This window comes from Canis lupus, chromosome 28, assembly GCF_048164855.1.
Source record: "Canis lupus baileyi chromosome 28, mCanLup2.hap1, whole genome shotgun sequence".
NCBI lineage: Eukaryota > Metazoa > Chordata > Mammalia > Carnivora > Canidae > Canis > Canis lupus.
In genome coordinates this window covers 9,879,965-9,904,368 of record NC_132865.1, presented here as the reverse complement: position 1 = coordinate 9,904,368, position 24,404 = coordinate 9,879,965, and the positions used below count along the sequence as shown (strand labels likewise).

Sequence of the window (24,404 nt, the reverse complement as noted above, 5' to 3'; positions counted from 1 at the left end):
GTGCAGCCCCCACCGCGAGGGCCAGATCAGACCCGGGCTGCTGCTCCAGGGTACCCTGGGGTGCACCCCGCTCCCGGGGCCCCGCGGCCCGCAGACCCAAGGGACCCGCTGGGTCGGGACCTGCTGCTGGCGCGGTACCAAGGACAGGGCGTCACTGTCCATCTCTCTAAGGTTATTGTCCCTCCCGGCCTCTTGCTCCCCATCCTCTTGCTCCTAAGATTTTACAAGCTGCCTGCAAGGGAGTCAGACACGGGTCAGGCAAACAGACGTGCTCTTTCCAGCTACCGTAACCGGATCGCTGGCGCGGAATCCAGTCCCCGGAGCGCCCGGGACCGCGGGCAGACAAGCAAGCAGCCTGCGCTGGAAGCAAACCTCGAGGCGAGGCTGCAACGCCGCCCGGCTGCAGAGCTGAGCTGCCGCCCGGGTCTCCTGCAGGAACAGCCCCGAAAGGCCTGGAAGAGGGAAGGAGGGAGGGAGGGAGGGAGGGAGGATGGGGCCAGAGTCGCCCGCACTTGTGCACGTCGGCGGCGCCCCCCTTAGGACAGCAGCCCGGCTTGGGGGGGGCGGGAGACTAGGAGAGCAGCGAGCCCAGGTTCCCGGGGAGGGGTGGGGTGCGGTGGGCTGGGCTGGGGGGCCCTCCTTCCGCCCCCCTCCTCCCTGCCCGACAGCTGTCCAGCTCTCGGAATTCATTGGCTTCCCCCACCCCGCCTCCCAAATACCACCCCAATCCACTTTAGCCCCCCTGCCCCACCCCCGCTGACCTAATAAGGCCGGGCCGGGTGCGGGGGCCCTATATAAAAGGCGCGCGCTCCGCGGGGACTCTGCGCGAAGCCCGGGAGAGGAGGGAGCCCAGGGCCCGCGGACACGACCATGGCCAAGGAGTGGGGCTACGCCAGCCACAACGGTGAGTAGGGGCGCCCCCCGCCCCCCAGCCCCAGCCCTGGTCCCGGATGCTGCCGGAGGATCCCCTGGCATTGCACGGAAAGTGCGCGACCCCAGGGAGTGCGTGGGGAACTTTGGGAAGAGTCCAAGGAAACCAACGTTGCCTGAGCACCTAGCAAGTGCCTTAAGCGGCTGACCCTTTTACCTTTATCTCATTTAGCTCTCCCTGGAGCCCTTGTTACTTCCACTGGAAGCAACAGAAGTGCGGAGAGAGGCTGGGTACCGTGCCCAGGGTCACACTACCTCTGACTGAGAAGTCAGGAACCCCCCCCACCCCCCTACCCCCCCCACCCCCACCACCAGGTCCAGTTCTGATTGTTCCTTACTCCTCCTGAGCTACTAGGCAAGCACTTAACCTCTCTGAGCCTGGTGGTGGCTTCAGAATCCTTGCTCTGCCTGCTGGCTTCTGCTCACCCGGTGGTAAAAGAAATAGGGGTGAGCTTTGAATACCACAGCTTTGAGGGTATTTTTTATTCCAGCTTTATGGCAGAAGATGGCATTGGTAAAACAGGTGATGCAGCGCATTTCAAAAATAAGCCTTTGAGGTTCTACTCTTGAGCAAGCAGGGAGATGGTTTATATTTCTAAGTATAGTATTAAGGAAACTATGAAAAGGTCTTAAATGCTGAGCATTGGCATGCCCAAGCTGAAATCCAAGACCTTTTCATAAGTACAGACTAGCCTCCATGTATTTTGCTGATTTGGTCAGTTAGAAAGACGACTTGGAATGTGCCGCCAAATACATAAATCCCCTCAACTTGATTTCCTAGGTCCTGACCACTGGCATGAACTTTACCCCATTGCCAAGGGAGACAACCAGTCGCCCATCGAACTGCATACTAAAGACATCAGGCATGACCCTTCTCTGCTGCCGTGGTCAGCCTCTTATGATCCTGGCTCTTGCAAGACCATCTTGAACAATGGGAAGACCTGCAGGGTTGTGTTTGATGATACTTATGATCGGTCAAGTAAGTATGACGCTTAGGTAAAGGCCCACGGACATTTCCAATGTCCATATTGGCAAAATTAGACTTAGGATACAGTAACAGAATTAGTGGGAAGAGGGGTCCCTTCATCTCTGAAAATGGAGATGACATTCTGTTTGGCTCTAGTCATGAAGAATTATGTTCATGCGTTGAATAGGAATGCCTCTCTCTCTAACCTGGTCAACTTCGCTGCTGCAAAACGGGCCCATGACCAAGCTAAAAGTTGGCAATGAGTTCTTGAAATGTGGCTTGATAAGAAGGCGATGAGTCCAAAAGAATGTCATTTTGGATGGCCTACACCTGAGGTTTCTGACCACAGTCTAGAGAGCAAGGTTCCCATTCCCACATGTGGTAGAGAGTCCTTTCTACAAAGCAAGGAACATGGAAAAAACCCAAAGTAGGCACTTTCTCTCCCTGGTGTGTGGGTAGGGGCCAATCCAAGGGAGAGAATGAGGTCATTGCATGAGTCAGGAAGATTGCCTTCAATGCTTCAGTGGGGTTCATTTGATTAATCCTTTTGGCAAGTGGTTTTGAAGTATCTGACAATTTCGTGAGTAGTGATTTGTGTTGCACGAAAATGAAAAATCACATTTTAAAAGACTCTTTATTTTACTACATTATTAAGCAAACCAGTGAAATAAAAGCAGGCTACTTAGAAATCCTTCATTTCACTGTAAATGAGGTAAGAAAGAATCTATCTTTAATATTTTGGTGCTTGATGTACAAGAATACATTTTCTTACAACCACATTTGTAAAAAAGTTAAAATTATCCTTATTGATATATATATATAAATGAATATTCCCAAGGATGTTATAGTAAGGGGCAAGAGTGTCATAATCTCTACTTATTAGGAGGCTCCCAGTAATGAGTATCATAGAAATTTATATTTTCTTAAACAATAAATTTTCATGTTACTGTTACTTTTTTCCCTTTTGTCCTTTTAAATCAAGTTCCATTCTGAAGGATAAGCAACAAAATAAATAGTACCTATTATGTTGAACCACATGAAAATACTGTTTTTGCTTGCAAAATATGGACAATTCCATATGAATTATCCTAAGTTGGACTCATATGTCCAGAAAATAACTGTTCTAGTGCTTGGACTGGAAAAATGCCGTGAATCAAACCACTTATTTCTACATGACCAAGCTCATACAAGTCTAGCTCTATTGTTTTAGATTTATGGTATGTGGCTTTCAGTGCCCTTTCAGCCAATAGTTGGTCAATCCTTTCTGGAATAGTTACTCTCTGAATTATATTTTGATCTAGTTTATGTTCCTAAATCTTGATTTTAGGATTTTTGCATAATTTCCAATGTCTTGCAGAAAATATTTGGACCTCTAAATCATTCTCCAGGTGAATGAAGTGAGATCAAAATAATGTGATGGGTTGAAGTATTTGGACAACAAACTAAAGAAATTAATGCTGCCAAGAATTATCTAGTTTAGTTATCCACATTGATCGATTCTCTGAGAAATTTCTGAATTTGTCATTTTACCTCATTTGAATAGACACAGTCTAAGTTCGAGGTGGACGACAGCTTTTGCTTGTAGTCTTAAAGATGAGTGGAGTTGGAGGCAAGACATGGGGAAGGAATTCACATTTGCTCAGGGATTCGTGTATTGGGCAACATGATGAACACTTTAAAGTCCTTAATCTCATTTAATCCTCACGGCAGCTCTGAAAGGTTGATATTATTATCACCTTCATAGAGAAGCAAAAACAGGTTCAGAGAAGTTTAGCAACTTGCCTGAGATCACACAATTAGCTAGGATTTGAACCTCCATCTGTCTGGCTCTCAACTGTCATGTTCTTCTCACCGCACCACACAACCGACTCATTTGTTGACTGTCCACATCCTTATTGCCCATCTTTTGTTTTAATTTTATCATCATAGATGTTATATTGACATTTTAAACATAATAAAACAAGCAAACGAAACAAGACAGAAAAGAGAAATCATTTATTTTGATATAGCCCAAGACTTCGTGAGAAAGAGACCAGTGTGCTTGAGAACAGTATCATCTACCCAGCAGATTGACCACTTTTGCCCTTCAAACTTTGGCTATAAGAGCACTTGTTTAAAGTAGGACTCTAAAAGAAGCATGAATTCACCGTTGACCTAGCTTCTCTGACTCACAGTGCTGAGGGGTGGTCCTCTCACTGGACCCTACCGGCTTCGCCAGTTTCATCTTCACTGGGGCGCCTCCGATGATCACGGCTCTGAGCACACCGTGGATGGAGTCAAGTATGCAGCAGAGGTAGGAGGAATGGCCGTGACCCACTCTGGGCCTCCCAGAGTGAAAACTGAAAAGTGAAAAATAACAAAAAAGTCACATCCACTGCCCTTCCTTCAAGCCTGAGGTTGTGAAAAGTGCTGTAGTAGTTTAAGCATATTCTAGGCTAGACGATTGAAAGAGTGGAGGTGAGTGAGTATCATGCATGAAATTTGTCAAGGTTATATTAAGAAAAAAAAAAAGAAATTGGATGGTAGTTTCATAATTAAAAAAAAAAAAAGACCAAGGTCCTGAACAGAACAGAAAAGATAAGGATAGCTAGTACTTATTAAGTGCTTCCAAATATTAACTCATTTGATCCTCTCAGCAACTCAATGAGATGGGTTACAGATGAGGAAACTGAGTCACAGAAAAGTTACATGACAAAGTCACAGAGCTGGGTGCTAAACCTGGTGCTCTACCTTATGTAGGTGGGCTTCAGAATCTATCACCTTTTTATTTTTCTACGGTTTATTTATTTTAGAGAGAGCAAGATCACGAGAGAGCGGGGAGGGGCAGAGGGAGAGAATCTGAAGCAGACTCCCCGTTGAGCAGAGAGCCCTACATGAGGCCCCGTCCCAAGACCCTGAGAGCATGACCTGAGCCTAAACCAAGAGCCGGCTGCCTAACTGACCGATCCACCCAAGGGTCCCCAGAATTTATCATCTTGTCCAGTGCCTTTGGCTGCTTCTTTTATAAGAACGTAGTGCTCTAAAAATAGCATTTAGAAGCTCTGGCTAATGCTCTTGTTCTAGTCTCCTAATGAAGGGTGTGCATACATAAGTGTGTATGATTGTGTATATGTATATATTTACACACACACACAAGTGAATAGGTAAATATAGATACACTTACAATTTAATATGAGCAAATACTACTGTCTCCGTTAACCCAGTAAAGAAAAGCATGATTTGTAGCTGAGATGAAGGCAGCAAATTACAGGGACAGAAGACAAGCCTAGCGCATATTGTTTTTCTAAAGCTAAGCCTGTGAAGGGTGACAAATGCCCAAGAGGTGAGGATCATTCCAGTTTTTTACTGCCACACTCTTTTCTGGTCCTAGGCTCCGGCCAACATAGGGGCTGGGACAGGGACCTCGGAGACACTTGTGTTCACTCCCTCAGGCAGCATGCTGAGGTAGCTTAAATGAAACTCCAGGAGACCCGAAGTATTTCACTAGGATCATTCCATTTTTCTACAGCTCATCTAGAAAGCCAGTGACAGAATAAATAAACGATTGACAGCGCCCTCTGGATCACTTCCCCCTGAAATTGGGGAACGTTTGGTGTATTCCTTACAACTGTGGGCATGGCTTGTGCTTTGGCCTTTCACATGGGATTATCTCAACACTTTTGGTCTTGAATACAATATTCTTGACTGCTGTGAACTATTGTATTCTCTTACCATTCTGTGTAACTCGATGTGAGAAGTTTGACTAATTAAGCTGGTACCTAAAAAAAAAAAAAAAAAAAAAAAAAAGCTGGTATCTGTGTTCTGTGTTCTACATTAAGGTTAGGTTACCACCAGTAACCACTGGCTGCTAAAAGGAGGAAAATATGAAAATGCCCAAGAATTTTACTATTGTTTGTTCTCCCCATTTCCCAATTAAATTGTAACTTTAAGATGTTATCTGCTTCTTGCTTATCACTCTACGTTTCACGGTTTGATTTGTTAGAAAAAGGAGTAATGTTGTACGAAACTACATTTTGAATTAGTTTAACAAAAGTTCGGTGTTGCCTCACCGCTTATTACAAAGTTCTAGATCTACTTGTAATAGTCTCATACACTTTTCAGTTGAACCATTAAAAATGTCACCAAAATAGTGCCTGTTAATATTTAGAATTCTATCAACTTCCCAGGAGAGCGCTCGGCAACTTTAGATTTGTAAAATTATCAGGTTTATTGTGAATGATTTTATACTCATTTTCTTACTCGAGAAATTTACCTCATAACCTGTATTCTGTGGTTTCAGCTTCATTTGGTTCACTGGAATCCAAAGTATAACACTTATGGAGAAGCTCTCAAGCAACCTGACGGGATAGCTGTGGTTGGTATTTTTCTGAAGGTAAGGTAAAAATTGACCACGTTTCTCTGTCAAAACTTTGTTCCTTATCCGTGGTTAGGATAGCATGAGTTTCATTCCTTCCTTTTATTGAAAGGGGAGAGAGGAATGAATGTCATTACTCATTCAACTAATCAAGATATGTCTGGTAAAGTCAGCTCAAAATATTTAGCCCTTCCTTCTAAGTGTACCTTTTGCCATATGTCAGTGCCCCTAACTCTTCTAAATTCTCTCAAGAATGAGTGTGTGAGTGTGTGTAGGGGCAACGGAGACAGAGCCTTGGAAGGAGCTTATTTTAGGGCTGGGGAGGGCAAAAGCAGCATTGTTTCATTATCCCTTCCCGCTACTCTATTTCGATTGCACTGGAAACCAGAAAAGCCCATGTTGGGAACCACTGTGATGCCAAGTTCCTGGCTGGACATCCCCTCAGCTTAGGGTGGCTACCACTCACATGATCCCAGGCTAAGATAGCACATGGAATGTGTGTGTTGTTGGGCCAACTTTAGTTTAAAGTGGACTTAGTGTCATTAACACATGAATTTAGCGGTAACATAATCTAGATTTTAAGCCAGAGGTGAAAATCTAGCTTCTTTCTTTTTGAATGACCTAATTTGTTTTATGTCCTGAACTCATTGGGTCATTTTCAGTGATTGAATGCAATGCAACAGGAAATGGAGAGGGTCTGTACTGGAAGAAAATAAATTTAGTTTTACATACATTGAATCCATCCTAGCTTTAATTCTATATATATAAAAAAAAGTAGAATGACTGCAGGGAAGGTCAAGGACATAGAAATAAATCAACATGTAATTTTGTGGTTTTGTGCTTCAGAGGCCTGGAGTCTAAATTTAGTTCAGAAAATATATACCCTAAGATCTTAGGGGAGAAATAAACTTCTGTTTTTGCTTTGTACAAGATATTCTTGCAGATTTATAAACACTAGTTGCAGATGGATGGATCAAAGTCAGTTTCCAAGACAATCATCAATTACGGAGAAGGGAAAAATATAATTATTGGCTTTTGATTTACTTACAGATAGGACGTGAGAAGGGCGAGTTCCAGCTGTTTCTTGATGCATTGGACAAAGTTAAGACAAAGGTAAAAATAAATCATGTTCCCTCCTAGAACATAAAGCAGGGTATGTCCGTTTTTTTATTTTTACTTTTTCAAGTGTATTTGTTCCACCTAAAGGGTTACAAAGTTTGATGAATATGCTAAGCAAATGTATACAAACAAATACTGTTCTATTTGTGTGGTTTATGATTTTTTAGTGCAATTTCACATATATCAGCTTATTAAATTCTCTGTCAGATAATGACCTTCTTCATGATGTGGTTGTAAGAGAAGTTGAATGGTCATCCTCTGCTCCCCAACACACACACACGCACACACGCATGCACACATGTGCAGAAGTACTAAATATTTGGGTCCTGCTCTTGCCCTCTCTCTCCTGGGTGACATCTTTATATTTTAAATCTTAACAGTAGACTCTTCTAATTAACACACTCCTTTTAAATGCCTTTGGAACTGTTCTAATCAAATGCTATTTTTACCACCAGAAAAAGTATTCCGAATATAATATTCAAGCAAGCCTGGTTTTTTTTTTATCATTGAGAACCTAAGCATTAACTTATATGAAATATTTCTGTTCCAGTGAGATGTGAGTTCTCTTTTTCTTGAGAAGTGAGCAATTAGAGTTCTACTGACAGTTAATAGGGAATAAAATGTTACAATGATTGTGCCAAAGTCATAAGATAAACTGGCTTCCCCCCTTTGACTTTTAGTTCTGAAAGGCATGAACTTTGCTTGAGTTCTGTTTTTCTTGGGGTGCCTGGGTGACCCGTCGGTTAAGGTCCCACTCTTGACCTCAGCTCAGGTCTTGATCTCAGGGTCCTGAGTGCAAGACCCGACTTGGGCTCCATGCTGAGTGTGGGGGCTACTTAAATTAAAAAAAAAAATTTCCATTTTTGTCTATTGCACTTGAAATCCATCCTCACAAAGTGGTGAGCCCCTTGGGGGTGGGCAGTATGGGTGCACCTGTTCACCGTGCCCTGCTCTCTACCAGGGCAAGGAGGCGCCCTTCACAAAATTTGACCCATCCTGCCTGTTCCCTGCCTGCCGGGACTACTGGACCTACCACGGCTCCTTCACCACACCGCCCTGCGAGGAGTGCATCGTGTGGATCCTGCTGAAGGAGCCCATGACCGTGAGCTCCGACCAGGTAAGCACAGCCCCAGGCAAAAGCCTGGAGTACAGGCGAACTTGCATCGCTGAGGGGCTGTATGGTAGAGATGCTAGATGGAAGATGCTTTCGGAACAGCTCCATGACTAGACATTGCAGAGTTTGCTCCAGTTGATTAGGGTCAGTTTGCTCAACTTTCTAAAACCTGGCTTCCAAAAGTACCAGGATAAACACAGATCATTGAAGGTGGTTGTCATCCTCAACAGTGACTGAGTTTATGCTCTAGAAACACAGAAGGGTTTAGATCATTAAAATGAATTAGCCTTTGTTAATTTGGAACTCCCTCCAAATGCTAAGCACTGGTAGGAGATTATAAATACAGGCCCTGGGGACGAGGATACTAATGGAAGGGATTTAACAACCCTGTGAGCTGTATACGATTTTTTTCTAGTTTTTTTTTTTTTCTTTCCAGTTTTTACAGATACCTAAGTCATGGTTTAGATAGGTTAAGTTCAGATAGGTTAAGTTTGCTCATGATCACACAGCTGAGCTGAGGAGCTGAGATTCCAGTGTCTGTCTGTTTCCAATACCTCTTAACCTCGTTGCTCAGGCCTTTCTTCTTAGTGTTCATCTAAAGAATGTCCTTGCAACACTTGTCAAAGAGACTTTCAAGGAAAAACTGGGAAAAAATATGTGAGCAGGGATATGGAGAAGAACTGATTAAAGCAAGTGGACAACTCAGAAATCCACACCATAGATCATGTATATCTATTTTTAAAGTCAGTTTACCAGTATGTCTCCCTTACTTAAGACAGGAGTATTCCTATTGCTGCCAGTCACAGGCTCAAGTACATATGATCATTTTTATCAAAAGATCAGATTTTTTTCATGAAGTTAGAAGTGTTTTCTCTTTCTCTTTTTCTTTCTTTCTTTTCTTTCTTTTTTTCTTTCTTTCTTTCTTTCTTCTTTCTTTCTTTCTTTCTTTCTTTCTTTCTTTCTTTCTTTCTTTCTTTCTTTCTTTCTTTCTTTCTTTCTTTCTTTCTTTCTTTCTTTCTTTCTTTTCTTTCTTTCTTCTTTCTCCTTCCTTCCTTCCTTCTTTCTTTTTTAACTTAAAATCAATTAGCAACATATATCCAAAATATCAGATTTAATAGGTTCACTCATATACGTATTTTGAAAGAGGAACGAAGTTTTCTTAAGAAGGAAGCTAAAAACATTTTCATGTAGAGATACAGTACTGATGATAACTTCCTAAATTCTTCTCCCTTAAGAAAAAAAAATCTTCAAAAATGTTCTTAAAATTTTAAGTACAGCATGACTAATTTCTTTCTCTTGTTAAAAAGAGACTCCATAAACTTCTACAATGAAGGCCAATTAAGCTTATTATTTGCACTGATATTGCCCTCCTACATAAAGTATATGCTTCATACTGACCCACCAAATTAAAATAATTGCTTCAGAACTCAGGAGCAAACACTTTGACCAGAGGGCATGAGGATCCTATATAAAATGAAGAAAAATGTATTTTACAAATAAAGAAAAGGTTTATATTATGCAGGAACTGCTAACCAGATAATTCTGGACCAACGGGTTTTGTGGTTTGCTGGTCTTGTTTTAAAAGCGGAAATTTGGGGCACCTGGTGGCTCCATTGGTTAAGCGTATGCTTTTGGCTCAGGTCATGATCCTGGGGTCCTGGGATGGAGCCCACTTCAGGCTCTCAGCTCTGGGAGAGCCTGCTTCTCCCTCTCCATCTGCCTGCCACGACCTCTGCTTGTGCTCTCTTTCTCTTTCTCTCTGTCAAATAAACAAATAAAATCTTTAAAAAAATTTTTTTAAAAAGTAAAAGCCAGAAGTTTCTGTCACATGTAGCCTATGTCCACTTGCTCTGAACGTCATGCTGACAGCTTTCCCTTGTCCCTTGCAGATGGCAAAGCTGCGGAGCCTCTTCTCCAGTGCTGAGAATGAACCCCCAGTGCCCCTGGTGGGGAACTGGCGCCCTCCCCAGCCTATCAAGGGCAGGGTGGTGAAAGCCTCCTTCAAATGAGGCTGCAGGAGCTTGCCCTCTTCAGGAAAGGAAACTTGCCATTGGAGAGCTTGGTTCCTTGTCTCCTTTTGGTGCTCCTTACTCCAAGTATGCTTCAGTTTTCCACACTGAACAATGTATGCAAGAGTGCAATCATTGAGAAACCAAAGTTACGTTTGACAAGATAATACGAAAGCATTTGGCCTTTGTAATAATCGTCTTTCCTATAAAAGTAGCATTGTTAGTAAGGTTTCAAAGAAGAAACAGGTGAAAGAGGAAAGTTTTAGAAAAATGGGTATTGGGCACCATTTTTTTCTGTCATCTTAAATTTCACAGAACTTCAGTTTTATTCTTTCTATATTTTGAGTTGTCCATCTTAAAGATATAATGAGTAATTCTATATATAGAAGCAGATGTGTATAAAGATTGCAGAGCGAAGGAAGGAATCTGAATTAAATATAAGGCACTTAAATGTCTATATACACGGAGCAATGAAAAGATGCATTTTAATCCTTAAATAAAACCAAGGGATCCATTACTTATTACAATTTTAGCTACTGTAAAGATTACCTGGTTTTGTTTGTCAACAAAAGGAAAACACATTCATCCAATTGTTTAAAAAATTTGATCCAATATTTGAATTTCTTCTTCATAAAGATGGTTGACTTTATCGTAACATTTTTCTTTACCTGAAGGAGGGCCATTTATTTTTAATTTTACTACTTTTCTCTTTTGCATGCGTATTAAGATAAAAATTGCCTCTGATATCTTTCTAATTTGAGGGTGGAATAATAATTCCTAGAACACGAAGGCGTGAATGGCTGCACTTGAAGTAAAAGCAGTTGTACTGATCATCAAAACTAATAAAGACATGAATGAAAAAAATTTTCTTGTGTTTTTTTAGTGAAGAAAAAGGTCCTAAATGGCAGTAATGGAATAAAACTAAAAATGGCAGAGTTTATAAGTCTATGTTTATAACTGAAGAGTGATGATAACACACAGGTTCCGCTTTTAATTGGATGTTACATTCCTCACAGGGTGGCTAAGAATCAGTGAAGGTCCTTGGGGAAAATAGCAGACTTGAGAAGAGGGATGTGTGGCCGTATATTCGAGAGTATGGACTGCTTTCCAGAAGCCTTAAGGCTGATTTAGGATTCTGGGGTCCATCCCAGTACCATGGTTGCTACTTAGGGGCATGGAATCAAGTCAGACTGTAGCTTTTATGCTTCTATTTTTTAAAATGTGCATTGGGATGGCACTAGTCTGATACTATAAAAGTCCATACATTGAGACCTTCAAAACATTTAATATGTTTAGACATAAAGTCTAACTTTGCAGTTAATGCCTTTAATATGTCTTTTATCACATCACTGGCTAGTATGTTAACTTATGTTAGAAAATGACAGCAATAATTTCATCACCCTAACGAATGAAAATGGTATTGGGTCAGGAGAGTCCTGTGATGCTGGAAGTCAATTCATGTGACAAAGCCCTAGAGACTAAAGTTATTTAATAGATTACCACTTGGGTGAAGTAAAACCAGGTTGGTCAGTGCGAACTGGATGTGTTAATTAAATCCCTTGAAATTAGGAGGTGTGGAGCTTTCATCAATTAGTGGTAATATACCAGCTGATTCTCTCAGGATACTTAGTAATGCTGAAAGCACTGTAAAAACGCACCCAAGATACACTCAGTGTGGGAGAGGAACGTAGAACTTAAAACCAGCTACAGTGGTCCTTGTTCAAGAACATAGCTAAACAAGGCTAGAACTGTTTTAAGGGAAAACGTCCAATCAAGAGAGGCTATCTCCCTCGACCATGAGTTCCATGAGTGTGCAGATGTGAGTCTTATAAATTGTTATTCCCCTTATTGCCTAGTAGTGTGCCTGGCACTTTAGAAGCATTCAAAAATATTTGGTGAATAAATGATGTGATGAACATAGATAACCCCAGGGCAAATACTCATCTTCTTGAATAACCAGTTACTCTACACGATGAAGACTAATGCTTGTTTTTGCTCATCTTATTTACTTTAGACCTCCTTGGGAAAATGTTCTCTTTAGCTTCAGGTGACAGCTTTCCTGTTGGAACATATTTTTCCTTCCAGTCTGAGTCAGTGCCAATGCTCACAATTATCACCCAACTTAAAACTTCAAATTTCTCCCTGCACTCAAAATGCTGAGTTATTATACATGTTCATTGGGATATTGAAACCACACTTATGTCCTTTGCAATGGAGGGATCATCTTCACGATCACGCATAAGATCCCCCAAAATTGTGGCATACACAACCTGTAGAGGGGACGTGGCTAGGAGGTGTGCTGAACATGTTTCAGCATCTGCCAACTTTTGTTCTTTAGGATGTAGTCACTGTAGATATTTTTAAACGTCAACATAGAACAGAAACTAATTTGAATTAAGTGTGTCAGAATATTCAGATAACCGTATCCTTAAGGGTCTATGAATGGCACATAATCAATAAGAATTTACTGAATATAGGGTATGCAAATATAATCTTACTCCTTTAATGGGCGGACAATATACTTATGAGAAGGTAAATATTTTTGACCACTGATCCAAAACTTTTTATGTGCAATCAGTGAATATTTACGTAGATGAATCCAATATTTGAATTGGATTCCCATTGGATTCCCATTGGGAAGCATTCTACATAGGATATGTAAAACTTCAGATTTCAATGTCTAATTTTACTCATTTGGGTAATTAAATAAACATGGATGAAATTGATCAGCTATAAACTCTCTTGGATACATGTAAAAAATTGGCACAAATAAAATTGTTATAAAGCAAATAGAATCCCAAACCACATCAGAGACCACATAAATAAATTAGATTTTATTTTCTTTTTGAATGTCTTCATATTTGATACTAAAGAGGAATTCTGGACATGAGCAAAAATATTATTTTAGTTGAGAAGAACAAGTGAGAAGAGGTAAAAAAAAAAAAAGAAAGAAAACAGGTGCCTGTGTGGTTCAGTTGATTAAGCATGGGACACTTGGTTACGGCTCAAGTCGTGATCTCAGGATCATGGGATCAAATCTGGTGTTGAGTCTCTTGCTGGGCTCTCGCTGAGCACAGAGTCCGCTTGGGATTCTCTCGCCCTCTTCCCAACCCCGCTCTCCCACCTCCCCGCTCACGCACGCATTCTCTCTCAAATAATCCTTAAAAATGAAAATTATAAAAATTTTTCAGATTTAATATAGGAAAATTTAATGATTTTTAAAAACTATCCCTAAGCTAGCACTTAACAAATTTAAAATGAAAATGAAAAGGCAAAAATCCTGTATGTATTTAATTTTCACTTGGGTCACTAGATGGCAGCAAAATAATTACAAAAATGACTTTGAAATGAAAAGGCAGGCTGTTGCAGAGCAATAAGGGGTTTTGTTTGCTTGTTTTTTTTTTTTTTTTAATCCAGAAAATTCCTTTTCCTTTTCTCAAATGTTTAATATATTAACCATTAATATCTATCGAAAAGATGGCGAGGGTTTCTTATTTTTGAGGATTTTAATAGCCAAAAGTGAGCCCTTAGAGATTCAAGTTTGGTAGTTGTTGAACCCAAACCAAAATAAATGAGAAGCAAACATTTTTTAGCCCTGTTCAGTCTTCCGGAGGCCTGGGTGCAAGTCACACAACACTTGCTGGATATGTGCTTTCGAGCAAGTTCATTTCTCTGGCCTCAGTCTCCTCATCTGTGAGTAGGAAATAATCATGGTACTTGCTCAGAGGGTTTTTTGTTTGTTTTTAAGAATTAAATGAGTTGGTGCATATAACTCCTTAGAATATTTATTGTAGCATATAGTAAAACTCTCAATAGGGGTTAATTCTCTTTGGAAACTTAATTTTACTTTAACCAGGAAAAACTCTAATGGCTTATTCGGCATCTAAAATCATGTTTTTTCTTCATGTATCGATTAGTAACAGCATGAGTCCACATCTTAATTCAGATGATGGTAAAGGAGTTACAGTAAAGGGCTCCCCTAATGGATTTCCTCTCTGCTTGGCATTGACAATGACAATAACTCTTGCCCCATCCCATCCCATGTAGCAGAAAATCAAGATGTGGCCACATTAGAAACCAGCATGATGCTCAAAGGAGTGATTGGGAGGATGACAGAGAATTTTTTCTGAGGAAGGTTCTGTTCCAAGAGCTCTGTTCCTTACCTGAGGAAGTGTATGATTGGCAAAACACCAGAAAATAAACCAAAGAGGAGAGGTGGGAAAACTAAGGCATTCATTCTGCTTTACTGACTTTGAAATGGCAGGATAGAGTCGCTTGGAGTGCTGCATGAAGTGGAAAATCTATCTTAATTGTAAATACAGAAAGTCTCCTGCCATGACATTAATTTGGGTCTTGTCTGGGCATGTCATAAAATCAGGATCCTAAATGAGGTGCGTTAAGTGAACCTGGGAGGAGAGTTTATCCATTTGGGGGTGACTCAACTCCAATTATAAAAGGAAATAAAACAGTGTAGGCATAAAATCTAGGATCAAGGGAATGGATGACTTGAGAGCTGATGAACTACTTTAGATTTGAAGGTGTTTAATGGCAGCCACCTGACAACTTGACCAGCTAGATAATCACAGGTAATCAGCAGGAGTAAGAGCGAGTCTAACTGTGCAGTCACAGGGGACCAAGTGCACTGCAGAGGCATAAAACCCAGTGATTTAAAAGCTAATTTTAGCCAGGTGAGAATCAACTCTGTGCAGTAAACAGAGAATCAGATTCTCCCTTGTATTCAAATTATTTCCAGGTAGAGAAGGCTGGAAACTCAGGGAAAACATTTTGGTCATTAAATGCACATACTCTCTGTTTCAACATGTCCAAACATTTCTATCATACTCACTCAACTCATATGAAATTTGGATGGTTCTAAACACATTTGTTCAAGAGAAGTCATTCCCCCAGGGACGCTTGACTCCCATGGAAGTATATTACAAGTGGAAGTGTTTGAAAATACTATGCAACTTTGGCTAATAAAATTCACACTTCTGCTCCTCTGTGTGCTTGCTTTAATGGAGGACCTAAGGCATTCCCTGGAGACCCCAAAGAGACCCCTTCCCTGGCAAGCGTAAGGTGATGATACAAGCCAAGCAGCGTAGGCATAGATCGAGGCCCAGCCAGGGGGAAGAACTGAGAACTGAGGGGGAAAAGGGGCCAGCAGAAAGTCAGCAATAAGGAGCCTGCTGCTCAGTGAACATGTGGGGGTCTGGTTCTTGCACCAGGAGCCAATCTTAGGAGTAACAAGAATATTTCTACATTCTCTCTGTAATGTAGGCTGATGTGAAACATTGTGCATGCGTACATGCATATATATAATGTAATGTATGTGTGTGATGAGCAATAGGGATGCGGAGGTTTTAGGAGGATAAGAAATTCATCTGTCTTGTTATACTACTGAGGCCCCAGAACTAACACAGTATCTGGAATCTAGTCAGTGCTCAAAAAGTATTTGTTGATGGGAGGGAGGAATGGACAGATGGATGGATGGATGGATGAATGAATGGATGGATGGATGGATGGATGGAAGGATGGATGGATGGAAGGATGGATGGGGCAATAAGAATCTTAAAATATTGAATGTCCGTTTAAGACCATGAGTTGAAGGGACCTATGCCATCATCCTGGGAATGTCAGAGACTGGCATCTCCAAGAGTTCCTGGAGGAACGCAGGAGTTTCTTTGTTGAAGTCCTGGCTTCTCTATAAAAAGAGTGACGATGGAAGAAGAGAAGCAGTTTCACATCACATATATTCAAAACTCATCATTTGCAAATTTAAATATTAAAAACGAACTTAATGTAGAAGAGACATGTTTTAAGAGATATAAAAGAAGATCATCTACCCGAATATTTATCTCGTTAAGCACTTGGGCTTCTACTGCGCAAACTGAAGAGGTACGTTGGCAAGGAGCCTGTGGCATTGGACTCTGCTGATACTAACTGGCATGATTCACACTAGTGCTGCTTGAACTTTTATGAGTTTGCCTTAATTTTCTCACTAGTCACTTTGGTTTTCCGTTTCATTCAGCTTTGTGTGAAGATGCTCATAGCAGTAGTACATACATAATAAAGATAACTCTCCCTAACTCAGATCCTTGTGGCATGGCCAGAGGTAAGCAAAGTGTGATACTTTTGAAAATTCAATAAACATCTTCAACAGATACATTCCGCCCACCCTTATCAATAGATGGTCAACTCAGGTAGATTTCCTGTCCTATGCACACAACACAGACATATGTATTCTTGTAATTATTTCCCAGAGCTTACCTTATAGTATAGTTGAGAATTCTTTGAGAAAAACATTTACTCAGATGGTGAATTTACCAGAAATCAGACTCAGGTTCCATTTTAGTTGTTGGTTGTGGTTGGGGGTGGGTGGTATATTGTGGTTCAAACTCATAATTTGGTATGTAAATTTCTGGCTGCCTATTACAAATATTTTTTTTATTTAAAGGAATGTTTTCATCAGAGAAGTTCTCATTTCCTCCTTTTAATTTGGTTTCTCTAGAACAGGGCCTGTTGTCAAGATTGCCAAGTGTACTAAGCCCTTTGCCTTAGCAGCTTAATTGGTATGAAACATTGATTAGGCCCTCAGAGGGGTAGAGGAGTTTCAGAGGAATTATGATATAACCACAACGAGCAAAGAACAAAGTTTGCAACTTGCTAACAGGGCAGTGCTTTTAGCTGGGCAAAACCATACAGTATCTGAAACACAATTTTAAAAGTATATGCAAGCGACTAAAAAAAACCTTTTTGAAAGGATTTCATGCTTTTCAAAAGTGTACCCAGTAAGAAAGAAAGTAAAGTAAATCAAGGAACTACCGAGAAGCCATCAAGGAGAAGAAAAAAAAAAAAGAAAAAGAAAAAGGCAATGTCTAAACATTGCTGAAAAGAAATTGTACTAAACATGGCTGTGACCACGGAAGGGAAGGGCTTATCAGGCGTGACCATGGTACCCAGCACACTGGGCACGAAATATATGTTCAGTAGTGATATCAATGCCATTCGAAAGAAAGAACAGATAGCAGAACCTAGAGTACAGGCAACCCACAAAACAAGGCTCTAGGTCACCTGGGCCTCTAGGCCAGCAACGGACTCCATACTGCTTTTGGATGGTTCAGGCCATTAGGGCACAGTTTTAGGGCACGAACCCCCAATATAGCATTTCTAAAAATAAATAATACACACACAGTGTTGTACTATTATATATATTATAAAATATAAGCAAAGTAGAGATTTTTAGAGAGTGAAAAAATAACTATGCATAGTAGTCTCACATTTTCTTCCTGTCCTGGAGTGGCCTGTCATGTGCACCCCCAGGGTATATGCATTGCACCATGGAGACAGCTGGTTTGGAACCTTCCTCTGACAAGATCAGGTTCCACAGTCTCTGGCCAGCTGGCAACTTTCTTCTATTCCATGGTTCCACACGGAGCGGGGCCACTGTTTTTCTCACTGTCTCACCAAGTAGGGATTAGCTGAGGGTAGAGGTAGAAGGGGATAATTTGGGGAGGGAAAGTGTGTTTTGCCTCTAGTTTATGACATTGCTGAATCCTGATGCTTGCCCTTGGTCAGGAGGAAAAACTTACTTGCAATGCTTACAATTCCCTTTGCATGGAAAATATTTGATTGCTCTTGTTTCTAAAAGGAAGTAAAAACTTTCCACGTACAGCGTGGTGATTTATAAGCCAAAGAGAAGTTCCGTCATGTGATGAAGCTACCACTAACCAAATCAAGCTCTCACAATTTTGGTAGGAAAGCCGTCAGTGGGAATATGCTGAAGCAAAGTGAATAAGCAATGACCTTAAGGTACAGGGATGGGATTTTATTCTTTTCTATCTGGTCTAGACAACAACAACAACAAGTCAGTGAGGACATAGTATGGGCAAAGCTCTGTCGTAGGGCTCCTGTGTCGCTGGAAACAAATCTAATTCCTTTTCAGACCTTCCACAAAAGCATAATCTTACAGATACTCTTAAGGCAGGGTTTCACGATCTTGGTACTTTTAACATTTTAGATTGAATAATTCTTTGTTATAAGGGGCTGTTCCATGCATTGTAAGACATGTAGCGGCATTCCTGAACGCCAGCACACACACAATCCTAGTTGTGACCATCAAAATGTCTCCAGATATTGTCTATGTCTTGTGTGGGGCAAAACTGCCTTCAGCTGAGAACAAAGGCTCTGAGTTGAGATAGACTTTTACTCTTATTAAACTGAATATTTCTTGGTGCTGCCTGTGGTGGCAATCGCGGAACATGTTAAAAATTTGCATTTTTTTTTTTTTTTTTAGTGTAACTGTTCCCTTTAATATTTCCATCCTAGTTCTGGTTGAAATTGAAACTTGGCAGCACTGTTTGAATTCCCTAACTCCTCTTAAAACCTAAATGAATTTAATTACTTCTAGAAAAGTTTAAATGCTGCAAGTTGTCATAAAAAAACAGAGACACATTGAGGAACTAAATTTTGAAGGCTGAAAAGCAGTTTGGCAAAGGAGGTGAACTCATCTGTTCAGTGGATGTGGAGTTAGTGCTATTTCCTGCCACTTTCATGGTTAGCAGGGGTTTGATAGGAGACCCTCAAAATGAGCAGGATGTTGATATAACTTTGTTTTACAGAGTAGTACCGAGATGTAATCCTAGTGCATTTTTACTACAACATCGTGAGGAAGAAGCCTTTATACACTCCTTAAAGGCACATAGCCAGCCCTCAGTGAGGCTCTTTGCTAAAAGCTTGAACTCTGAAGTAGGATTACTTGGTTTCAGGCCTGGCTCATCACTTCCTAGTGGATACCTGGGGCAAATGGACTTACATCTATGCCTCAGTGTCCCTGGCTATGAAGTAGGCCTATGTGAGACATTTAGAACCCTGCTTGAAGCATAATCAGTTTTCAGTAAATGTTATTCTTTTAAGAGTAGGAACTCCAAAAATGTTCATTAAGTAAATGTGATTTGTTTTCATGTAAGTTAGAGAAACAGAAAAGAAAATCTATTATTTTATAATAGGAAGTACTATAATGATTTATTTGTTCAATTTTGAAAAAGTGCCAGAGTCATAAGTGGTTATCTTCCGGACATTAGTTCTCACCATAATGACCCAGAGCTTTATTTTTTTATTTATTTTTTTAAAAAGATTTTATTTATTTATTCATGAGAGACAGAGAGAGAGAGACTGGCAGAGACACAGGCAGAGGGAGAAGCAGGCTCCATGCAGGAAGCCTGATGTGGGACTTGATCCCAGGACTCCAGGATCACACCCCGGACTGAAGGCAGGTGCTAAACTGCTGAGCCAACTGACCCAGAGCTTTAATTCTCACCCATCCCCTGCCCGCCCCCCCCGCCCCCCCCTCCCCCCCCGCAATTTACAAATAAGGAAGTGAAGTTCAGAGAGATTACTTAGCTTGCCTGAGGTGGTACAGGTGAGTGCTGAAGGAGAATCTGAACTCAGGTCTGTCTTCTCACAAAGTTGATTGTCATCACAGAATCCTATGTCTCTGCTGCAAGGAGAAGAATCCTAATGGAGCAGCAGGCACATACCAGGCATCATGCTAATTTACAAGACTAAGTCACGCAACTTAGTCCATTTAATGTTAACAGCCCAGTGTACCCCCTTTTACACTCCACATGTGGAAACTGAGGCTTGGGAAGTTGAAGTCAATCATCTAAGGTTGTATAGCAGGTAAGTCCTGGAAGCTGAAATCCGGACTCAAAACCTTGGCCCTTGGCTACCGTGAGATATTGCCTCCCATATGCCACGTAGAAGAATGTCAAGAAAGTCAGAGAGAAAAGCCAGAGCCTGGATTAAAGTGGCTTTATATGTCAGGAAGAGGAGTTTGGATCTTTTTGTGAAAGGTCGTTGTCAGATGATCAAAGGCAAGGAAGTGGGGGGACAGCAAGAAGCATTCTGGGAACTTCTGCTGGCTTCTTCATCTATAGAATAAAGAATTAGATCACATAAATCTCTAAACTCCCTTTCCTTCCGAAACACTCTATTGTTGCCGTCTGTATCATTCCCTTCCTTACAACCTCCTGGTGGCTTCCCTATGCAATGGGTATAAAATCCTTCCCTGGTGTCACGATCTGTGAGGCTTTGCAGATCACTTGTCCGTCCTCATTCACAACGCTCCAGGCACAAGCTTTTCTGTTCTAGAAATGTCTTCAGCCAGGGCCTTTCCACTTACTGTTTCCTCTGCCTGAAACATCTTTCCCTAGATCTCCTGAATGGTTCCTGAAATGGCACTTTCTTCACTAGATTTTCCATAATCCCTGACTGCCATTATAGTAGCATCCTCCCCCTCTTAATTTTCTACCTCATTCCTGTTTTATTTTCTTTGCGGTAATTACCACTGTAATTACCAATCAAATTCACTTTTTTTGATTGCTTATTTATATGTTGTATACTGCCTCCACCCATCCCCATCCCATGTAAGCTCCCACGAGGGCAGGGATCCTGTTGCTCTGGTTCTTGGCTGTACCCCCTGTGCTGATGCCTGGCACATTATAGTACTTGACAGATTTGCTGAATGAATGAACAGATAGATGACTAAAGCTTTGCCGGCCTACGTAGTCCCTAAAAAACATTAGGCACGTAAATGGACCTCAAAAATGTGTAATAGTAATAATGATACCTAATGTTTATTGAGCTCATTATTGGCTTTGTGCTAAAAATCCTTTCTATGAATTATCTCCTACAGTCTTCACCACACCTCTATATGATTAATATCCTAGCTTTACACGTAAGGAAACTGAATCTTTGCAAGACCAAGCAATTTGACCGAGGTCAGAGGACTAATGAATTAGCCCCGACTCAAAAGCAAGTCTAATTTCAGCGCAATGTTATTTCTTAAGTGACCGATTTCTGTAAAGAGAAACTGAGGTTACCTACATTTAGATTAGTGACTACATAATTTCAAAGAGAATTCTTGGGTGGTTCCTGCTTGTGGCCTCGGGCTCAGGTAACAAAAATGTGGTAGGTGCCCAGGATGCCAAAGTGAACAATGGGATATAGCTCGGTTTAATAAGAAACACAAATATGCCAGTGTGCTAGAGTGGACATCTCCATGACCCAAGCACTCCTCTATCCCCCCAACAAAAACCCTTGCATTGCTGGAAGATCATCCTCCTTACTTATTCCCTTAAACCTTGCCCAGGTATTTAATTCTGTGTTCATTGCATTATATTCTAACTGCTTAGCACTGGGAAGAACTGAATAGCCACGAGTTACTGAATGCCTTCATGTAACAGGTGATTTGTTGTAACTGAATCCTCAACAACTCTGAGCTGGGTGGGTATCATCATTTCTCCTTTACAAATGAGCAGCCAACAGCTTTTTGGGGTGGTGGATTACAACCTGATGACTCTGATACAGTGTCTGATTAGAATACTGTGTCACAAATACTATGATAGAGGGATGTGTGTGCAAAGACCTATAGGAGCCCCAGGAAGGGAATGGCTCTTGAGCCCCCATAGATATTGTAACAAACATGAGGCTATCTGGCTCTTTATTATCTTATTGGTTTTGTGGTGAAACAATAAACCATGGATATCTCACTTTGTGCAATATATTAACAGTATCTTTACTTTTGGGGAGGAAAAGCACTTCTCCATTTTATTTTATATTTTTTCTTTTCCATTTTATTTTATATTTTTACCAAGATTAATATGTTAGAAGCTTTTTTCATGATCATAATTAGAACACAGACTTCAAGATTTTTGTATTATATTTCCCTGATATGCAGTCTGCCCTTTCTTCCCTCTTGGGGTAGAGAAAAAGCACCTTACTTCAAGTACTACATAGTTTACTTAGAATTATTTTTAAATGAACCGGTCCTTCCCTCTAGCAGAAACATAGGTGTATGATAAGATCATTACTATTTTTGTTTTAAAAATCCAGGATTAGAGTAGTCTTTTTGCATGTAACTCAATCACAACTGTCTGCGAAGAATGCTCTCAGGAAAATAAAGTTTGATTCTGAATGAGCTACCTGAGGGTACAAAGCCATCACCGTCATAAAATAAATAAAGAAATACAAATAAAGAAAACAGTTTAAAAACTGGATAGAAAAAAAAACTGGATAGAAATAAATGCTAATACAATCACCGTAACACAAAAAAAAGTTAGTAAGAAATTTTAGATTTCTGCTGACATACAAAGTGGAACCACTTTCTGCCCCGCAGTGAGCACATGACATTCTTCCCACTAGTAGCTCTGTGGGGACGGCTTGCTCTTTTGAGAATTAGTTCATTCTCTAGGGGTGAAAGAGAAAGGGGAAGCTTGGATAATAAGACTCTATTTGGTGAACTGCAATTTGGTGCTGTTTGAAGTTTTGGAGATACGTTAACAACCAAAATATGCTCCCGTTTCCTCTATGTTAGAAAAGCCACAATCCAGCTTTGTAGAAATTGAGGCAAGGATGCCAGCCTATCCAATAGCCTGGCTACCTTCACAGAATCTTTAGAACTCATTTTCCTCAACTATCAACTCTTAGTAGTTATCAACGTTACATCACTAGGGCCTAGAGAAGAGTCTCATGGCAACTGCAAGGCCCTGAATAAATATTTGAAAATTGTGAAAAGAATCCAAATTATTTCCTTGAGCCCTATGAGAGACCATATAGTTAGAGAGGCACGAATAAAAGGTATTTATTAACTACAAACTACGTTTTGTGATGGCCCTAGAAACCAAAAGTAGTTCATTGTTACTCTTGCCTAAGAATTCACTGTGGCACCAACCAAAAGACCTCTCTCCCTACCCCCAAAACCAGAGGTACAGATTTTTTTAGATTCTTAGGCCAAGAACCAATAGATCCAAACACGAATCATATTTGTTTGTGTGGAATTGACTGGAATATATAGTAAATACAGATTTTGCAATCAACATTGCAAAAATTTACACTTATGTTATAATTTATTTCTTTATCAGTAAAAGTAATATGGTGTCAAGGCTCATAGGATTGTGTAAAATTCTTCCCGCTTCTTCAATTTTAACTTTAATAGGATCCCTCAAAGGTCAGAGAGATCCACAAGACAGAAAATCCTTCTCTCACGTTTGTGACAAAGTCCCTTGAAGGAAGTGAATTCTGTCCCCACCTCAAAACTCTATTTGGTGAACTGCAATTTGGTGCTTAATAGAGAAGTCCTGACTTATCTATTAGATACAGTAAGGACAGTGCTTCAAGCCCACAACACTTTTAGAGGTCCACAGAAATGCTTCCTTTCCAAGTCAGAAGAAAAAAAAAAAAAGAACATTAGGTCAAAGAAAATGTTGAAATACAGAATATTCAGATATTCATCTTCATAGCAATACAACCATAAATACAGATGTGTGTATGTATAGGACAAAGGGGACCCATTTTGCCCCAAAAAGTCCTCTTATTTTTTTTTTTTTTTTTAAATTACTGCTTAGGTATCCCAGATGCCATTATTCCTTTTTGCAGCCAGGGAGAGTTCTCACCTCTTTGCAAGAAATACTTTCTTGGGGGCTCAGTGGTTGAGGGTCAGCCTTTGGCCCAGGGTGTTATCCTGGAGTCCCAGGATCGAGTCCCACATCGGGCTCCCTGCACGGAGCCTGCTTCTCCCTCTGCTTGTGTCTCTGCCCCCCTCTCTCTCTGTATCTCCCATGAATAAATAAATAAAAAATCTAAAAAAAAAAAAAAAGAAGAAGAAGGAAAGAAAGACTTCCTTTTACCCACTTTCCCTGAAAAACAGTGACTTGTTTCAGAAGTTTCGGGGAACACGTTTCAAACGAGCATGCATGCATTCAGCTGGGAAGTGTCCCCAAAGTGAATTTTTTTTTTTTCTAGAGAGAAGGGGGGTGGGGAGAGGAGCACTTCACGCCGGGAGATGCCCTCGCTCCGGCCAGGCCGAGGGGACAGCGGCGCCCGTCGCGTGCTCGGTTCCACGGCCGAGCGGCA

At 40.8% G+C, this 24,404-nt stretch overlaps 1 protein-coding gene across 1 annotated transcript; it reads left to right on the top strand.

Moving 5' to 3' along the window:
- The first annotated feature begins 708 nt into the window (after positions 1 to 708).
- Positions 709 to 11,436, top strand: CA3 (carbonic anhydrase 3). Its single transcript, XM_072804042.1, has 7 exons — positions 709 to 904; positions 1,712 to 1,909; positions 4,072 to 4,190; positions 6,177 to 6,269; positions 7,302 to 7,364; positions 8,332 to 8,487; positions 10,374 to 11,436. The coding sequence occupies exons 1-7, from the start codon at positions 871 to 873 to the stop codon at positions 10,491 to 10,493; spliced, it is 783 nt and encodes a 260-aa protein (XP_072660143.1). The 5' UTR covers positions 709 to 870; the 3' UTR covers positions 10,494 to 11,436.
- Positions 11,437 to 24,404: the final 12,968 nt, after the last annotated feature.